General features: G+C 44.8%; 1 protein-coding gene across 1 annotated transcript in view; it reads right to left on the bottom strand.

Annotated features, from left to right (window-relative positions):
* Window positions 1-20,612, bottom strand: part of LOC142764775 (glucose dehydrogenase [FAD, quinone]-like) — a 73,086-nt gene that overhangs the window by 14,744 nt on the left and 37,730 nt on the right. The window contains exons 8-9 of the mRNA XM_075865298.1: window positions 7,186-7,343; window positions 3,921-4,098 (exon numbers count right to left, since the gene is read on the bottom strand). Coding sequence (XP_075721413.1) covers window positions 3,921-4,098; window positions 7,186-7,343 — 336 coding nt within the window. The remainder of the gene's footprint in view (window positions 1-3,920; window positions 4,099-7,185; window positions 7,344-20,612) is intronic.

Below are 20,612 nucleotides of genomic sequence, written 5' to 3'. Positions count from 1 at the left end.
CCACTAGTACCTGATACCAACATTAAGCCAGCTAATAAAAGCGCTTCAAATGCTCACTTATCAGTAACTTTTACGAATATTCGCAGTCCCTTGCCGAAACACAAACACTTTTGTTCGTACCTCAATCATAGCTCCCGCGACGTTCTTTTGCTTGCACAAACGTGGTTACATGTTACATCGAGTTGTAGCCGTTTCAATACACATAGGAAAGAGAGGAGCGGTAAAAATGGGGCGGCGTTTTTATTGTCATCTGTAAGTAAGCTAGTTCTTTACTAGCCGACATGAATAGCCTAATTAGGATTTTGTGAATTGCAACCACGCAGCGCTCAAGCATATTTTTCGCTCAAAATTTTCAGCAGTCTCTAAGCACAAGTAAAATTCAATACGATTGGAAAATTGGCAAGGTCATTCCCGTTCACAAACCGGGATATAAAAATAGGGCTAGTAACTATCGACTGATATCACTACCAAGTGTCCCCAGTGAATTACGTGAACACATAAGTTTCTCAAACGTAACCAGTCGTGTTGAATATAATAACTTCTTTTTTCACAACCAACAAAGGTTCATAAAATGTTATTCATGCGAAACGCTACTTTTAAAATTCACAAATGACTTATTCTGACACGCTAATGACAACTCCCACACCGACTTCATAGATTCATAGACTTTTCAAAAGCATTGGATTGTGTGGCCCACTTTCGCCTCATAGAAAAGCTTTCACCACCTACTATCAATTCCTTAACTGTCTCCTGCTTTTGAATCTTCTTGTCATTTTGCCCACACTTCGAAGGCACTTCATCTTCCATTACTGACGTTTCGTCTGATGTTCCACAGGGAACTTGTTAGGCCCTCTAATATTTCTCATATTCATTTACGACCTGCCATTCCAGATACCATCCAAAATCAGATTGTTCGCAGACGACTGCGTGCTGTATATAAAAACTGGTGCAGTCGGTGACCTTAGTGTGATTAAACGGGACCTCGACAGTATAACAAGGTAAATGCGATCAATGGCTTACAAGCATGAACACTAATAAATGCAAAATCCTGACTATTAGGCAAAAGCTACGAGTTTCTACGTTTATATATTCCCGTAAGAATTACGCTCTCTTAACTACATCGTGCTACAAATATATTGGTAGCGTATCTCACAATCATACAGCGGTTTCGCGACATTAAATCTCACACATCAGTCAAACATCTTGGTATTCATTTCACACCTTACCTATTATGATCCACAGACATAAACAAAATACCTACAAATGAATTGCAAGCACTAGGCTACCTTAAGCATAACATTACCAGCTCATCTGCGACTACTCGAGAGCTCGCTTACAAAACTTTCATACGCCCTCACCTCGAATACAAATCAGCCATCTGGTCTCTCCACAAGGACTACCTCATCAAATCCATCAAAGCTGTCCAGATTTGTGCAGCTCACTTCATTGCTAATAAATACAACAGACTATCCATGATAACAAATATTAAGCATTCACTTTCACTTAGACACCTTCAGACACGTAGAAATATTGCTCTAATCTGCATGCTACACAAGACAATTCACAGTAACCGTCAAAGCACATTGCCTCTTACAAAACCACATTGCTCTTCGAGCAGTCTTAATTATAGCATGTGCTTTCAACGCTTGTCAGGGCGAAGACACGCATATTACAACTCTGCACACCCTCGGGGCATAAAAAATGTGCAACGGGCTTTCTGACACCGTTGTAAATATACGAGAGTCCACAACGTTTAGAGATTAGCTACCTTTTTTCCTTTCCTCATAGAATTTTCGCATACAAGTGCTTCATCAAAGATATTCTTTCTTACTTCCACACTAGTAGTTCTCACTTTTTAATATATGCTACATTTAGGATGTATTTTTATATCAGATATATATTTCTGCTCTGTGATTTTTTCACACACGTATGTATCTATTGCAATTGTCTTCGCGTCTTTTGCTATGCTTCATTTTATGTCGTTTAATGTCTTTTTTAATCATCTATATTTCTACTGTAATGCTGAATTACCCATATCTCGCACAATTCTCTTCTTGTTTCTTACTAGTTTTATTCCTCCTCTCACACAGTGTTCCAAACATAGGAACCCATGAAGTATTTGTATAAATAAATAAATAAGTAAATTATTCATGTCGTTTTATCGTTCGAAATGTCCTCAAGCAACGAAAGGTGCCATTGTCTTATTGTACTAATCATTATTATCTTATTTCTTAGTGTATATGCCTCGTTAAGCACACCGAAATGACATATTACAATAACAATGTGCACATCGAGGAACAAAACTACCGTAAACGACTGCACACAACCATTAATCGAGGTTTTCACGCGTCTAATGCTGTGGAAACTATAAGCACCATCAAATCTACATGTAGCCTTGCAACATGTAGACTGTAGGGAATGTCTGGAAGAACTCTCATCAAGACAAGCAGTCACTGAAGGATTTCAACTGTGTTTTCATGAAGACACGCGGGTCTCGGCCACATTATTAAAAATTGTATGGGAGCTTCACTACAGTGAGTCCTGACTGCGAAACTAATATCGGTCACGTGCTATGGCGTTGAACGTGTAATACACAATTTGAACCCAGATACTCACATGTCACAATTCCCATATATGAGCAGTATTATTAAGAAGAAAACTTATTCCTACGTAGTATGCTTGGCCAATTTTTTTTAAACTGCTTTCATAACAGTTTAACATGCTAAGGTCATAGAAGGTAGTGACCTTTCTGCCTACTGACGCATCCTAGTATATATCGAGAAGTTTTAAACTTGAGACTCACATTAAAATTCACGATTTCTGCCACATGTCTTATATTTTAAGATAGAAGTATCTAAAGGAATTTCGGTACATGTGCATGAAGAGGCTAAATACCACACTTTATACGGTGCCACACTTTTTGAGAGTGTGGACACGTCTCGCATAAGGTAACCTACATGGATTCTTTAGGTTTTTACTCTAGTTCAACGTTCAGGTTTTCTTTTGTCCTAGATTACATGTGGCCACTGTGGCCTCACCTCAAACTGGCGTCATCAAGCTGATAAGCACGGCATATTACCTAATTCACTGTCGTAGTAAGTGTATCAAGGCGAGGTTTTGCTTTTGAACGTGTAGACCTTTATATAGCCGTCTTTTAATTGAGTGAACGAATAAAGCAAGTTTACAAGCGTATGATGGGCTGAAGATATACGCTTCGTTTATGTACTGCGATGCCAACACACATTTTTAAAGAGCTTGTTTGAATCACGCACTGAAGCAACGTAGTGTGTATAACACTGCAATGACTTTCGGACAAGATTTAACAGTATAAAACAGGCAACCTAAACCGATTAGTTTATAGGCTTAACACACCTTTATTACGATAGAGCAATAAACTATATGCTAGTATTCCTAAAGTCAAATTTTGTAGGAATATATCACGAATTCATTCACATTATATAAATTTTTTTTCAACAGCAGTGAACACAGAATATACACTTACACTGTACACGTCTCTGACAAAAATGAGAATTGTCGCGCCCGCAGTCGAATAGGTACCTTTCAAGTTGAAGGTATGTTTCACTTCTTGTCGGTTCATTCAATCGTTGTATATGCATTTAACTTCAGGCTTTCACAGATGATTCTCGCCGCCGCGCCAGTGCCATCAATGACCTAAACGAACATGCTGATTTCTCGAAGTACTATGAATGCTGCATGCGACGAAAAAACCATGAAAGGTTACCTAAAGTGTCCAATTACAATAATTGATTGCAATAGACGCAGCTGTCAGATTTTGAAGCTCCGGGCTTCCGTCTCGTATGTAGGCGGCAGGGTTAGGAACACGACCAATTGTCTAGGTTTCGCGGGTTTAATTGTATACAAAGAATAAAGAGAAGAATTGGTAAAGTGAATGTCTCTACCTTGGGCTGCCATTTTCAGGTCATCAGGGTGTGAGCAGCACCGGGGATCTAAAATGGGAGTGTCGAGGTATTTCTTGCTTCGAAGCTGGATAACTCCTCTGCTCTTCATGCGATTCATAACTATGCCGATATTGAATGCATTGCTTCCACGCTTAGGCTTGAAGTATCCATCGTATACCTGAAGTAGCAGAAACAAAACAAATGTCTACGGTGTAAGATAAGCCGAATGTGCTCCGTATTGCATCTATTTATCGTTAATTTCTTGTAGAGTACACAAAAATGTTTTAGCCTATGGACTGTACCCTCTTACTCCAAAATCACCCCTATAGGCTATGTAGGTAACCGCGCTTCGCGGCGATGAGCTCAAGAATACACTCCAGCGACAACTTTCTTGTTCACATTAGGTATCCGCAAGGCGCTTCTCAAGGCGCTGCAGAGACCGAGGGTGCCGAGAAAGTTTTCCTGCTCTCTCAATTTTGTTTCTGCCCTCTTCTTAATGAAAGGAAGAAACATATTAGCAATTTCAGATTGAAACACCCGGCTCCATATGAGTTGGTCAGGCAGTTCTCGTTGTAACGAAATAGAGGATGTCTTTTACAGCTTTGTGGTGGTCAAATGGCAACTATTACAAACACCGAAATTCCTCACAGCAAATTATTCTCGCGACCACATGGAGTCTATCTCGCGTTTTCAAAGGGTTCACACGTGTGTTTCACTCTTGTGTTTGTGATAGGTTTTATTGAATTTCTTGCAACGCTCCCGCTTTCTTCGGCGTAGTCATTTTGTCAGTGCTTTAGTGTTTTACTCCGCGTTCCTGCCACGCCCAGTCACCCCAGCTTAGTATTCATATATGGTTGAAACAACCACGATTTCAACATAAGAATGTTTGGATGGCTCTTGGCAGCCATCACCCTGTTTTTGGGCCCAGAAGAGGCGACTCTTCGAGCTTCGTCAGGTGACGCCGCACTTGAACGACGCCCAGCAAGCGATACCACCACGTAACGGCTTGAAACCGTGCCCGCCGCCTTTATGAATACATGGTTAACTATGTATTTTTATAAGATGCCCCCTGACGCTGTGTACATCGTGGGACGGCCAAAATACCCGTCGACCTTACGAAGCTTCCGCCATGGCATCTGTACGAAGTTTTGCTAAAGGCCACTTAGTTACCTCACCAGCCACCAGCGACCCGCGACAAAGCGTGTGTTCACCCCAAAAACAACACCTTCACCCTCAGTGTGTAAGAATATGCTTGAGCACAAGCCTACTTTGACATTACATCACTGCGCGTGGGAGTGCGAACCAACAAATTTTATGTTTACCGCCCACCACACGACCATTTATTTTAGGCCATCATGTTGAACGCCTACTACCGCTTTGCTTATGTGAAAATCTTGAAGGACTTTCAAGCGAGCAACCAAACCTTGCCTGTTGCGGGTGGCCGCCGCATAGGACGGACCAACCACGTATTCTTCGCCACGCTTGGAGACTGTTCGCTTCGACACATCTTCTATCACAGCGTTGACATTCACCTCTGCCCCCTCTACTCAAGAGTCAAAGCAGGCTTCATTTTCCGCAAAGTAGATGACTGAACATATGTTCGCCCTCATCCAAAATGAAACCTTTGTGCGCGTTGGGGCGAGGAACACCCGCTGACCCCTGAAGGAACGCAACATACAAGCTGTGCCCACTGCATCATTTGTAAGGGTGGCCATGCAACAAACAGTTGAGACTGAAAACCGTTTCGATAAAAAGCCTACCCCATCCGGGAACGCATCGGTGGAAGCACTCGATGAAGAGCCACCACCTAAACAGTCATCTATCTTTCGCTACAATCACTCACCGTCAAAAGAGCAGTCATGCCCGTCTCTCAGCCAGCCGCAGCAGCAGGATCAGACCGGGCTCTCCGGATCTGACAACCATGGATGGTCACGGCTGAGGTCCCAATCGAAAACTCTGTCCCTTTCGCGGTCCAAGCTGTGGTCCAAGTCCTGATCGCAGTCCCGTTCTACAAGCATGTCTAATCTTCCTCGTTGCCTCTCTCGTCCTGCTCGGATTATTTCAGAAATAGTTCTCTTTTTCTTCCGCACGGGGTCTCAAGAAGCTAGCCTGGGCCCAGGGACCCCCATAGCCATTCGAATCTTCACCGACGTTATCGCAAGATCCACAGGTGAGGGAGTTTGTCCGGGAGAACTCTTCACTTAAGGCACAACTTTCTTCGCAGCAGTCTCGGCTCTCTAAATTAACTTACCTGACAGAAAACATTTTACCATACATCCAGTTGATAGAAGCAATGTTAGACGCAACCATTGCGCAACCAACCTTGACCTTGTGGCAAACAATAGTGGCTGTCTCTTCCACAACCAAGTCCTAATCGCAGCCAAAACAACAACTCCACTGCGTTGCTTCACCAGAAAACAATACATCAGTATTATGGTCTCTAAAGCAGCATCTGCGGCTCTGATGACCCAGGAAATACAATTCGAAGCCTGTTTCAACACACTGCCATTGTGGGCACGAAGACCTCACTGAATACCACGAAGAGTTGTACGGAGGCCTCTGATATTTCACTGAATGCTCTAAAAAACTACAAGGAGACCTCAACCGCCTAAATTCATGCACACCTCGAGCGCCGGAAGCATCCGTCCACGTTCGGCCATCTTCCACGATTCAGGTCGGCCCAGAACCAGCATCGGCTTAATCATGACGTGTTCCACAATTACCGCATGGTAGTGGAACTGCTATGGGTACTGTGAGAAAGAAGCCACCTGGAGCAGCTCATACAGAAACTTAAAGTTCAACTGCAGGAAACAGAATCGGCCCCAGATGTTACGGTCTTGGATGAGACGTCTACCCTCTTCACCCTCCCGCATTAGGTTGCCTACCATCAGCTTCGTACGCACGCTTTCCCCTTCACATCCACGCTCATTCACAGCATCCGCACTGCTGTACAGCACGAACGAGATGCAGCGGGCACTCAGCATACGATGGTAAGGATTCTACTCTGCAAGCGTACAGGCAAGTCGCTGTTCATCCTGAATCTGTATAGTTCCTCCCGCGAAAAAGCGGCAGACTTTTTTCGCCTCTTCATTGCAATGATCGCTCTCGACGCTTACGTGCAGCTGCTCTTGTTCAGCTACTTTAACGCTTGCGGGTACACGCGCACGGATGTGAAAGGCAGAAAGCTGTGGTCAAACGTGCCGACGAACCTTCAATACAACTGACTTCTTCCTTCTAAAGTGCGAGCTGCCGCACTGGCACTTACGTCTTGACGAAGTCCGATGTCTATCATGAACCGCTCGCCTTCTACACTTGCACCGGATACACTCTGAAGGTACAGCTGAAAGTCGGGATATTCTCTTGGCGCATAGGATGTGTTCATGAAGGCGGTAGCTTCCATTCCAGCCGGAAGAGAGAAAGGACCTGCAATTATGAGAACATTACAGGGCACGCTATAAATACCGCAAACACATCAGAACAATGATAATGTGATTGACATCACCAATACGCAAATACAACTGAATAAATGGGTCATGAACACTCAATACATGAAAACAAGAACCTGGTTGGCCGAAAGTTTTCTTAATCATTTCATAAAAGAGAAGTGTGTATTACGTGCCCTGTACAGACGCTTTGCGACCACGTCTACACAACCTCGGTTGCCTGGTAGATTAAAGATCTGCAGGCCGGCTAACAAAATTGTTACCATCCAACCAATCAATAGGTTTGGTTGTCCTGTAAACAGATATCACTAGAGATTCAATTGCGTTCGTGGAAGTGACTATAACTATTCAAGTTGTGTTTACATGCCTAAAAACATGTTTAAAGGGCAGGCGACGAAGTCAAACCCTATTTTAATGGGGACATTTTATTCTGAGCTACCAGTTCTCCTTTTATATTTACCAGCTTAGCCCTTTGAGCAAACTCTTAGTCTCTGCAGAGCAAACAAAACGATCGTCATACCCAAAAGGGACAAACTCTGTCCACCCTATTTTAGCTCCTCGGTTTTCGCCTTACTCCCGAAGCACGATTCCCCAGTCGTCTTGCTTTTCATACATACCTCTGTAGGGCAAGAGAACGGCTACAGTGAAAAGGACGATAAGTATGTGCAAAGAACCAGAAAGAAGCTTTGACAAAAAACTTTGACATGGGTGGAATTGGAAAACGCACAACAGCATGCTAGAGCAAGCATCGTAATCACTCAGTTGTCTAGGCAGGCCCACGAGCAAATCATACCGTATCATTAAAATAAACACCATTGAATAAAGCTGACCATTGTATAAGCAGAGACGTAAACATTTGCCTGCTACATTTTACCCTAATTCTCCTAAAATACTACAGCAATCTGGCGTGTCAATATCTACAAGAGCAATCATGCGGTAACTTGAAACATCAAAATAAAGAGTGTGTGTGACAGTTGAAGGACAAAGGGGGGGGGGGGAAGTGGTGGCGAAATCAGATATAGCGTGCAGGCACGTCCAAGAATGGAGACGCTTACAGTAGGTCCAATAAAAAAAACAGCAGAGCTGATCGGCACCTTGTGGTTTCTGGTGTAATATGTGGCCGCATCATCGACTACCTTACCGACCCCTCTTATGCAAAGAACCTACCGGTATTGAAACTGTGTCTAGCCCAATGCAATGAAGTATACCTTAGCCAAACCAGATAATATTTAGGAGCTAGTTAGTAATGTCTCGCGAAAAAGCCAGCGAAACAAGCATCAGCTCCAACATCTTTGAAAAAGAAGGTGTAACCAAGCAAAACCTAACGTTAGCAAAAAGGGGAGTGCCCGAAACAACCTCCGGGAACTGAAAACTGAACAGGGTCAATCAGCGCGTTATGCGGTGGTTAGTATATTTTGCAATGTTTTGTCATTTTGAAAGTTGTGTGCGACTACGCTAAAGTGGTTTAGGGGCAAAACTTTCGCTTCACAATCCAAACGCCTGGGTTTCATTAGCAGCTGTAGATGGTGCCTTTTCAACCTTACTGTCCCTTGCAAAGCTACATTGGTTCGCCTTCGTTTTTTAATTTTAGCTTTAGTTGCTTGATATTGATACTCGAAAGGAAGCAAAATGAAATGTTAATTAGAAAAAGAAGATTTGATTGTGAGTGCATTTATTTATTAGCAGCGATGCGTGCAAATAAAAAAACGTAAATTTCGGTTGCCGAGAATTTAGCGAGAGTGCGACTCAAACTGCGTGTGCTCGATACGATGACATCTGAATAATGCCGCTAGCTCGCTACGTTCACTAGATAGACACAAGAACGGAAGGACAGACAGACTAGCAGACGGATGGACGGGTAGACGGACGCGTAAAGCGGGTATGTGCCACAGGGGATGCGAGATGGCGGTACATGGATTGTTCACTAGACGGATGTATGGACGGTTGCATTTACGTATGGACAGATAAACTAGCAGACGGGTGTACGAACAGACGGATGTGTAGATCAGGTATGTGCCACAGGGTATGCGGCATGCGAGATGGCGGTACTTGGAGCGCTCGCTAAATAGACGCACGGACGGACAGATACACTAGCAACCAGATGGACGGATAGACGAACGCGTAAAGCGGGTATGTGCCACAGGGGATGCGAGAAGGCGGTACTTGGAGTGTTCACTAGGCGGACGCATGGACGGTTGCATTTACGGACGTACAGACAGACTAGCAGACGGGCATATGAATAGGCAGACGTGTAGAGCAGGTATGTGCCACAGGGTATGCGAGATGCGTGATGGCGGTACTTCAAGCGTTCACTCGACTGACGCATGGACGCATGGACGCAAGACAGTAAATACTGCAAAAGCAGTAATGTTTTCCTTTTTTTCGCTCTTCCTTCTGACAATGAAGGCAAAGTTATTTTGAAGCTCACTTTAAAACAGCCATCACAATGTGCAGCACATCAACAGGTGAACGTGTTGATATTGTTACGAGTAACTATTTTAATAATCTATTTACAGTGCACAGAACTCGACCAGCAAGATGGCGCCAGTCCAGCATCAAACGAAAACTTACTTCGTCCTCCTCTTTCATGCAGCCGTGTTTAGCGGCTGTTACGTATCATAACGCCCGACGGTAGAAGCACCGTCCTGGTGCTGAATCTACACAGATGATGTCGAAGGGGGGTGATAGGGCTTTAGCCGAGCCACGTGATCGGTGTCGCTAGGAGCTGACGATGACTTTGTTGAATCGGTTGGAACAATCTCGTACGTGACGTCCATCACTTGGCGAACGATACGGAATAATCCAGTGTAGGGCGACAACAGTTTTTCAGACAGTCCCTTACGCCAAGTAGGTGACCAGAGGAATGCGAGAGAACCCGGGTAAAAGTGCACGTCTCTATGGTGAGAATTGTAGAGGTGTTGTTGCTGCTTCTGTGAAGCCTGTAGACGGTTACGGGCGACTTGGCGCGCGTGATTGCCGCGGGCAATGACTTCCCCGGCATATTGAGTGGCCGCAGCTAGTAAAGTGTGATGGCCATATAGGAGATAGAAGGGCGAATAGCCGGCAGTGTTGTGACGAGATGAATTGTAGGTGAACGTCATCTATGGCAAATGAATGTCCCAATCCTGGTGGTCTGGCACAACGTATTTGGCAAGCATATCGGTTAGGGTCCTGTTAAGGCGCTCCGTGAGGCCATTTGACTGGAGATGGTACGAAGTAGAAAATTTGTGCTTGGTATGGCAAGACCTCAGGATTTCATGAACGACAGCTGATAAGAACGCGCGGCCATGGTCGATGAGAAGTTGGTTTGGGAGCACCATGCAAAAATATTATGTCGTACAGCAGAAAGTCCGCAACGTGGGTAGCGCAGCTGGTCGGGAGTGCTCGTGTTATAGCGTACCGCGTCGCGTATTCTGTGGCAACAGCAATTCTGTTATTTGCGGCTGTGAAGGGTGGAAATGGGCCCAACAGGTCGAGACCAACTCGAAAGAAAGGTTCATCGGGAACGTCGATCGGCTGAAGGTAGCCGGTTGGGAGGGCAGACGGCGTTTTGCAACGCTGACAGTGCTCGCAAGCGGCGACATAGCGTCGAACAGAGCGGATAAGTCCAGGCCAAAAAAACCGACGTCGTACCCGATCGTATGTGCGAGAAACGTCCAAATGACCCGTCATGGGAGCGTCATAAAGTTGATGCAGGACAGTGTAACGCAGGTGCGCTGGGATGACAGGAAGTAAGTCTGATCCAAAGAAATCGAGGTTACGGCGATATAGGAACCCATCTTTCACCAAAAAACATTCGTAGGGACGGGTCTCGAGGCGTTGACTCCAGTTCGTCAATGATGGCTCGTAAAGAAGCATCTCGACGTTGATTTCCCCCAATGTTCAACAGCTGCGACACGGAAAAAATGGCCGTGAAAAACATCAGTATCGGTTGCTTCGTAAACAGGGTAGCGGGATAAACAATCCGCATCCTGATGTAATCGCCCTGTTTTGTACATTAGAGAGAACGTGTACTCTTGAAGGCGTAGAGCCCAACGAGCGAGACGTCCCGTGGGGTCCTTCAGGGAGGCTAGCCAGCAGAGCGCGTGATGATTAGTGACAACACGGAATGAGTGCCCTGACAGGTATGGACGAAACTTGGCGACAGCCCATACAAGGGCGAGGCACTCGCGCTCCGTGATGGAATAGTTGCGCTCGGCTGGAGAGAGCAGTCGACTTGCGTAAGCTATAACACGGTCGTGTCCCCGTTGTTGCTGCAATAGAACATCCCTTGTGCCGTGTCCGCTGGCGTCCGTGTGAACCTCAGTTGGGGATTATGGATCAAAGTGAGCCAAGATTGGTGGCATTGTTAGCATTGTCGTAAGTTGCGAAAACGATGACCCTTGGTAATGGCCCCAGATAAACGAGGCGTATTTCTTCAAGAGGTCTGTGAGGGGGTGTGCAATGGTCGCAAAGTCTTGAACAGAGCATCTGAAATATGAGCAAAACCCAACAAAACTGCGCACATCTTTTGTGGTCCTCGGAACGGCAAATTTCGTGACTGCGCGAATTTTCTCTGGGTCTGGACGCACGCCTTGGGCATCGACAAGGTGATCGAGAACGGAAATTTGACGACGAGTGAAGTGGCACTTGGAGGCATTAAGCTGGCGTCCGGCTCGACGAAAAAAGTCCAGAATAGCTCGGTTCAGGGCGGGCTTGACAGCTTTTTCAAGTCGGCGGCGAAGGTTAGCATTTAAAATGAACATATTCGTGCCAGTGTTTATCAATGCGCTGACACGAACAATGTCGACAGTAAAGTCCGAAAGGTTCCGGTTAGTCGTTAACGTTAAACAAGGATTTCTTACGAAGGTCGTTAAGGCAGCTCCAACTGCAGAAGCTGCACGGCCTAGTTTTCCGCTCGGAGGTGCTGCGAATAGGTCGGGGAGGCAGCACGGCGTTGTGGAGCCGACCGGGACTGACGACGAGCAGGGGACGGTGACCGGTCGTAGCGAGGTCTGCTCAGAGGTGCTGCTGGAGCGTAAAATGTGGTCGGCGTTGATGGAGAATGGGATGGGGACGACTGGCGAACAGAAGTGGCGTGATACTGAGGTGCATAATGGGACGGTGGAGCCGAGCGGCTGCGGCCGCTACAAGCGATATGACCAACGCGTCGACAGTTAAAACTTATGGGCCTGTGATCAAGAGTACGCCATTCGGACGGATTGCGTTGTCTGCGAGGAGCAGAAGGAGGACGATAAGAAGGCTCAGCAGAATATACGGCAGGAACAGGATGTAGGCCGACATTCGATAGCTCTTGTCGAACGACGGCTTGTACCAAAGTGATCTTGGTCGGGGAAGGCGCAGGCGTCGGGAATGGCGTGGCTACCGGTTGTGCTGCCTCGACCTCTCGACGAATGATGGGTGTAAGGTTGTCACATCGAGGGGCGTGGTGGAAGGCGTCGTCACACGAAGAAGTGGCCGCTATGTTCGGAAGACGCACGATGCTTTGGGCTACGCGGCGGGCTTTAGCTTGTTCGAGACGTCGGCAATCTTTAAGGATGGTGTCGATGCTCGAGACACTGTTAAAAACCAGCAGGTTGAAATGATCGTCAGCAATGCCTCTCAAGACGTGGTTAACCTTTTCGTCGTCCGACAAGCACTGTTCGGCCTTGGAACAAAAGGCCAAGACGTCAAGAATGTAGGACACGTAGGATTCTGTAGAATACTGGGCCCGTTTGGCAAGAGTCTTCTTCGCAGCCAGCTGACGACCAGATAAATCGGGAAACAGGTCGCGTATCTTTTCTTTGAAGAGATCCCTGCTCGTTATGTCGGCTTCGTGGCTTTCAAACCTTGTTCGGGGAGTGCCGTTTAGGTATAAAAGCACGTTGGCGAGTATGAGCGTGGGATCTCAGTGGTTAGTAGCACTCTAGCGGTCGTACCGGTTCAGCCAAGTGTCAAGATCGATCGTACCATCACCGGAAAAAGTGCCGGGATCCCGGAGGTGCGGGAGTGTGATGTAGATGTTGGGTTGGACTGATGAGGGCGGCGTAGAGGAAGTAACAGGGTGATTCCACGAGAGATCGACAAGGGTCCAAAAGATGATATTTTACATTCATTGAGTATTTTATATTCCGTGCACCTCTCACTAGGTAGCCCGAAAGTGAACTTCGTTTTATGATTAACGGCATAACTTACGAGGAAAAAAATCAAACTTCACCAACACGGAGTTACCAATTTCGTCACCGGTCATTTTCGAAAATTGCAGATGCTATAAAAAGATAAATATTTTTTTCAAGGAAGATATTTTTTACCTGAAATGTATGTCTAATGAAGAATATATTCATACGGTTTCAAGTTTGTAGACCTTAAGAAAATAGCTTTTCTAAATGTCTACTTTTGCGACAGTTTAAAATAAGTTACGTATTCTCCATTTTTTCTCTGAAAGTAATACAAGCAATGTTTTCAAACTTGACACGTTTCAAGGATATAGTGTGTTCATTAGGTACATAAATTATCGCTGCCATGGGGCAAATGTAAGTTTTTATATATTGGCTCAAAGTTCTCATATTGGCAAAAGTGATCTCCACTGAAATATGAATAATAAAAAACCCCATCTTAGATTTTTCCTATAATCTTGTAAATAGACAAGCGAAGGTCATCATGCAGTAATATAGAAAAGCATGTTGCATTATTTTGTTTTTAGCGACTATATTCGTGGTACAAATCATAGCTTTTCGAGAATGCGCTGATAAGTTGAGAAATCTAGAAATCGGAACGGAAAAGCGGCAATGAGCTTCAAATGCGAATAAACGTGACCGCATTAGCTGAAGAAAGGCTGTTTTAGCACTGTGACAAATACGTACACATGAAGGCGCATTTACGCTCCTAATAACAGAGCTCTAATAGAAAAAATCTTCGACACTGTCACTCGGCTGCAAAACATCTCTCTATATTTGCAGATAATTTCAAACATGAAAATGTTCCAACGCAAGTGTTGGGTCTCGCTAGAAAAGCGTATGCGTTTGAAGTACCCTCACTGGTATTTTGGTGGTGACGGCGTGAAACAAGAGACGCGCTCAAAATGGCTGCATCTTTTGCAGATCGCATTTAGCAGTACGTGACGCTAACAAAACACGACCACGATCAGTGACCTCAGATGTGCTTAGCCAAACATGCCAAGAACGTATGCCTGGACAACGTGACAACAATTTCTACTGGCTCTTCTTAAACTGATGGAATGTTTCTAGCTCGTCTGCATTTGCACACGGCAACTTGACATTCTTGAGCTTCACGCTCATTTGCGCCACCATTTGGGATACTGACATAATCACAGCTGAGCTTGCCGCTCTGAGGTTGTAGAGCGTAGCTTGATGCTATAGTAGGCCACCAAAGCCGTCACAAGAGTTCTTGCCATGTCCTGTGGCCGAAAAAGTCCACTTGGTTGATATATGATCTTTCTGACATAACTCGAACAACTAGTACTTGTTTTTGAAGTGACTACATGCACCATCGGAAACATAAGTAACATGCGTGTCAGGCTTAAGTTGTTCCTTCATATAGTTGTAGATTATTCGTAGAACAAAACAGGCATGTTCAACATCATGGCATGTGTCATCACTGATGACGGCAAAACTTTGAATTGATTGCTTCCTTGTGACGACACATGTGAATATAGACACCTGGCTTTTGTGCCAGGGATACGACTGTACCTCATTAGGTAAAACGGCTGTCCAATGTTCGGCGAAATCCAAGTGAAAAACGCAAGGTTCTTTTTCTTGGTTCTCTTTCGCCTGGCGTGTTGCTGATTCTTGAATGTATCTCATGTATTCATGGGTAATCCCCTTCACGAACCATAGACTTAGCTCTCGCAGAAAAGCACTTGCCTGGGCTGTTTTTTTTTTTTACTAGATTGCCTTTTTTCCATACTGTATAGGCTACCTCAATATCTTCAGGGATTTCTAAACATGTGGCTGTTAGAGCGTCCTCCTTAGCACAATACTCACAATGGCCTAAAAAACAATCACTTAAAGGGGAGCTGCAAAGACATAGTTCTTTCAAGAAGTCTGCCATGTAGGCACCATCGGTGACGTCTTGTAGAGCAGAACACACTCCATCGCATTAGCACAGTATATACAAAGGCACACTTCTTGGTGTGGTGCAAGAACCCACTTCAGCCTCAGTGAATGAAACTTTGAGAGCCCATAGGAAGTGTTCAGATTAGTTTCTCTAAAAAGACGGCAAGCCTCTCGCACCGAACGGGTCATAAATCTTTTCGAAACAAGCTCCTTTTTTCCTTCAATGATAACAGGTACTACATTTTTTATGTTGGGACTCTGCCGAGAGCAGCTATACTAATCTTTGTAGTAGTAAGCCATAGCTGCCTGGACGTCCAGTGCGTTCAGCCGTGTCCCTTTTACCGCATTTGGTGCTAACCATATCCCGTGTTTTGCGCGCCAGCGTCGGGATCTGCATATCATGTAAGCTGACAAGTTTGGTATAAGCACTTGGAGTTTTCGGCACTCTATATCGCTCGGCAACAGTGTCAACAAACGCATGCGCTCTTGATACGAAGAACACGCTTCATAGGCTTGCTTGAAGTTCTTGAACCACTGGGCACGCACACTGCATTTTAGATCTGATGGTTGAAAGTGGCGGTTACACACGTTACGGTGGCATTTCACGGTTACTGTAGAATTGCTGCTAAGTTGTCTTCGCTCTGCATGAACTTTGCTACTTTGCGCAGGCAGCTTCTCCACATACATATGTGACAATGCTCCAGGCGTGTTTACGCACCGCTCTTGACTTTTGCCTTTTTCTTCTTTCGGCAAAAACTCATCAGCTGTTTCAGCTGAGAAGCCATTAGACGAAGACAGCATATCTCTGAGGCGTCTGAAGCAGTTCTGGTAGACGTGATCGTTTTTATGAGCATGGCGGGCAGCTTTCGGCAAAAGCTTCTGGAGGGCAAACAGGCCGATGTCTCCGACCTTGCGGAAGTTTCTTTGATAAGGTATTTTCTTTTTATGCAACATGAGGTAATCTGAACGAAAAAACTCTATCCCGGCTGAAGTGGTCAGCCATCGCCACGCTCCTTGAGGCTGAAATTACTGGCAATGCAACTATGCGTGAAACCAGCAGCACGAAAGTGATCTATCTGTCGTCTGTTCTTATGTCTCTCACCTTTAATGAGAGCAGACGTAAAACAGCGTGTGCAAGTATTCACTGTGCGAATTCAAAACTGAAGTATAGTACGCTAAAATGAATTTCACAATGTTTTTGTCGATAAAATTACGGGATGCGTAATCTTTGTCCCTACTTTGAACTATAAGGTCTAAAGCATTGCCTCCAAGATGCGGCGCACAGAAATTCATCTGTAGAGCAGACGACGGATGACAACTTGCTCTAAAGCGTGTTCTTCAGTCTAATGAGGCAGTATTCGTGCCCCAAATGATAAAAATTTGTTATGAATTGCTTATGAACTCATTCAAGATTCAATTCTCTTAACCAAAGTGTTGCAAACACATAGCCGTCACAGCAGCTCTATCTGTGTGTCAGTAATGGAGAGGCACCACATATTAGAAGTCTCAGTGCTCTGCGAATAAGGGTGAATTCAGATACTGTAGAATATTGTGTTCAAAATAGCTTCTCCTATCTGCTAAAACAGCCTTTCTTCACTAAATGCGGTCACGTTTACTCGCGTTTGAAGCTTATTGCCGCTTTTCCGTTCCAATTTCTAGATTTCTATACTTATCAGCGCATCTTCGAAAAGCTCTGATTTGTACCACGAATAATTCGCTAAAAACAAAATATTGCAATATGTTTTTCTATATTACTGTATTATGGCCTTCCGTTGTCTCTTTACGAGATTTTAAGAAAAATCGAAGGTTTTTATTATTCAAATTTACGTAGAGTACACTTTTACCAATATGAGAACTTTGAGGCAATATATAAAAATTTGCCGAACGGCAGCAATAATTTATGTACCTAATGAACACTTTATATCCTTAAAACGTGTCAAGTTTAAAAACGATGCTTGCATTACTTTCGGAGAAAAAAAACGGGGAATACGTAACCTAGTTTGAACTGTCGCAAACTTAGACATTTTTAAAAGCTATTTTCTTGAGGTCTACAAACTTAAAACCGTATGAGTTCCTTCTTCATTAGACATACATCTCAGGTAAAAAATATCTTTCTTGAAACAAAAATAATTGTCTTTTTGTAGCATCTGCAATTTTTGAAAATGACAGGTGACGAAATTGGTGCCTCCATGTTGGTGAAGTTCGATATTTTTTTCGTAAGTTATGCCGTTTCATAAAACAAAGTTCACTTTCGGGCTACCTGGTGAGAGGTGCACGAAATATAAAATACTCAATGAAATGTAAAATATCAACGTTTGGACCCGTGTCGATCTCTCGTGGATCACCCAACAGAAGTCGAACCGGTCGAAAGGTCGCCGATGGTGCGACCACTACGCGTCTCCATCGAGGTACTGGGGTCGTCCACCTCCACCAATAATGTTACGAGAAACTTGTTCAATGAACTATTTACAGCGCACAGAACTCGAGGAGCAAGATGGCGCCATTCCAGCATCAAAGGAAAACGCACTTCGTCCTCGTCTTTCATGCAGCCGTGTTTAGCGGCTGTTACGTATCAATATTGTGGATACAAAGGTCGGTAGTCCTGTATAAGTGATCTCTCAAACAGGTAGGTCATATAATAAAGTATAAATAAATGATGAAAATCAATGCCTGCAATCACAATAAATACGCCCGCTGTGAAATCTTGTTTGCGCTGCCTCACAATTCGTGCTATTCTTTATGAACACGTGATACCTCAAGCTAGATTCAAAATACGAATGCAGACCAAGAGAGCCTACAAAAGTGATACCAAGAATAGAAATGCACCATATACAGCTGCAATTGGAACCCGGGCCTTTTGAATGTGAAGAGGGCATTTTACTCCTGCGCCACTTTGGTAGAGTCACACGAAACTCTCAAAATGAAGGCACAGTGTGGAATACTAACCGCAGCGCTACGAGCGGATTGACCCTGCTTCGGTTTCACTTTTTGTGCGCTGGAACTGCGACCGTTCCGAGCGCACTCCTGTTTAGCACATTCTAGTAATTGCACCCCGCCGCAGTGGTCTAAAGGTTAATGTACTGCGCTGCTGACCCACAGGTTGTGGGTTCAAATCCCAGCTGCGGCAGCTGCATTTCCGATAGAGGCGAAAATGTTGTAGGCCCGTGTCCTTAGATTTGGGTGCACGTTAAAGGACCCCAGGTGGTCAAAATTTTCGGAGCCCTCCCCTATGGTGTCTCTCGTAATTATATAATGGTTTCGGGATGTTAAACTCCACATATCAACCAATCAATAACTTCTGTAATTGCCAAGACGAGATACGTACCCACCAGATCTGCTGATTCAGTTCAGATTGGTGACTAGTGCAACCTAAGCAAGTTACAGCGAAATGTGCATGTGGCTATGCAAAACTAACTACATTTCGCCGCGAGTATTGATAACGGTCACTATGGCTCCTCGGTCCAATCCGTTGTTCTGTACGTCGCACCCAGACGCACGTGACGTTGGCAGTGCCATCGTTCATCCCTTTGCCGTCATGCGGCCACACCTGCGCGCAGTACTTTTACCTTAGAACTTCCTCATAGGAGGCTACGGGTCGTAACTAAAGCCAGAACAGTAGTCAACTTTCTAAGAACACTGGCAGCGTATCCACCCGATAATCCACGTTCGCAGAGGGAGAATGAGCGAGAACACAAAGAGAAAGTCAGGGAGGTTAACCAGGGCTGAGCCCCGGTAGGCTACCCTACACTGAGACTAACTATAGTGCTCATTCAATTATTCAAATAAGATGCGACCTGATCAAGATAAATCCTCGAATATGCAAATATGGCCAATTGCTTATTAGAGGATCAACGTACATTGCGTTGCGATTGCTAAGCAATTTTCAATAGAGCCCAATCGATATCTAGCCGATATTCGTGAATTGAAAAGTGATCACAAAGTGCTTGGGCGTGAGAGTGAACGTGTGCTTTATTAGGTCGCGGGTTCGAATCTCGGCTGTGGCGGCTGAATTGTCCATGGAGGCAAAAATGCTGCAGGCCCATGTGCGCAGATTTGGGTGCATATTGAAGAAGCTCAGGTGGTCGAAATTTTCGGAGCCCTCCACTACAAAGCATCCCATAATAATATGGTGGTTTGGAGATACTAAACCACATATACTAACTATACCAACCAACGTGTATCTAGAAAAGCCCGGGTCAGCCAGTACCAACCAGCTTTGCTTTGCCCCAGCCTTGCGCGAGTCAGTGAAAGCAGAGCAAAGTTTTTACCGTGTCAAAAAGCTGCGCTAATGGCAGATGTTGAATGAGTTGGCATGCATTTCATGACCTCAAAGTTAAACAGTAGCATTTGGAAACGTTGAGTTAAAAGTTACTTAACTTATAGCGCAGGTCAACTTGTCGTTTCTGTGTTTTTCGAGCTTTTTTATCTACTTAGCCTTCTCTGGCTGCACAAAAAGTGGTTAGACTTCTTTTAATAATTGTGAGTGGTGTTGCGTCCAAAAACGTGATATGAATGTGATAAATGCTGTAGTGGAGGGTGCGAAAGTTCGACTACGTGGATTGACGGGCTTATAAATATGAGCACACGAGCTTCTGGCAGACTGAGTACATCAAAATTGGGCTGCGAACTCGGTGCCACGAACTACGACTGCGTGACTTGAGAAATGGCTCCAAGTAAAAAGTACGGCTGCTGTGGCCCCATTTTTGTCAGTGTTGCAATGCTCGAGGCTTGTGTGCTTTATAAGATGCCTGTTAAAAAACCCCACGTGGTCTAAACCTTTGGAGACCTGAACTACGGCATCTATTATAATAATATGATCATTTTGGCAAGTTTATTATTTAACGCTTAACCATTCATATTAACGTGATTCTTTTCCCGAAATCAAGCCTGCCTAAGGCAATTTGACGAACGAATCCCAAGCATTGGCGTGTCTCAGTGGTAGAATACTGTGCTGGCATGCAGCAGACCCGAGTTTGAGCCCCACTGTTTCCTTGATGCTAGGTGTTTTATGCCGCAAAAGCTGTTATAGGACAAGAACTCGGGTCACGCGCGGCACCGTAGTTGTCCGCCGCCACCGACGCTGTCCGTAACCACAATCGCAAAATAAAAGAAACCTAGCACCAAGTACACAGTCAGGCTTGAACCTGGGTCCACTGCATGTCAGCCCAGTATTCTACCACAAAGATAAGCCGGGG

Source organism: Rhipicephalus microplus, chromosome 6 (assembly GCF_043290135.1).
Source record: "Rhipicephalus microplus isolate Deutch F79 chromosome 6, USDA_Rmic, whole genome shotgun sequence".
NCBI lineage: Eukaryota > Metazoa > Arthropoda > Arachnida > Ixodida > Ixodidae > Rhipicephalus > Rhipicephalus microplus.
Note: the sequence above shows the minus strand (reverse complement) of the source record. Positions and strands in the feature narration are given on the sequence as shown.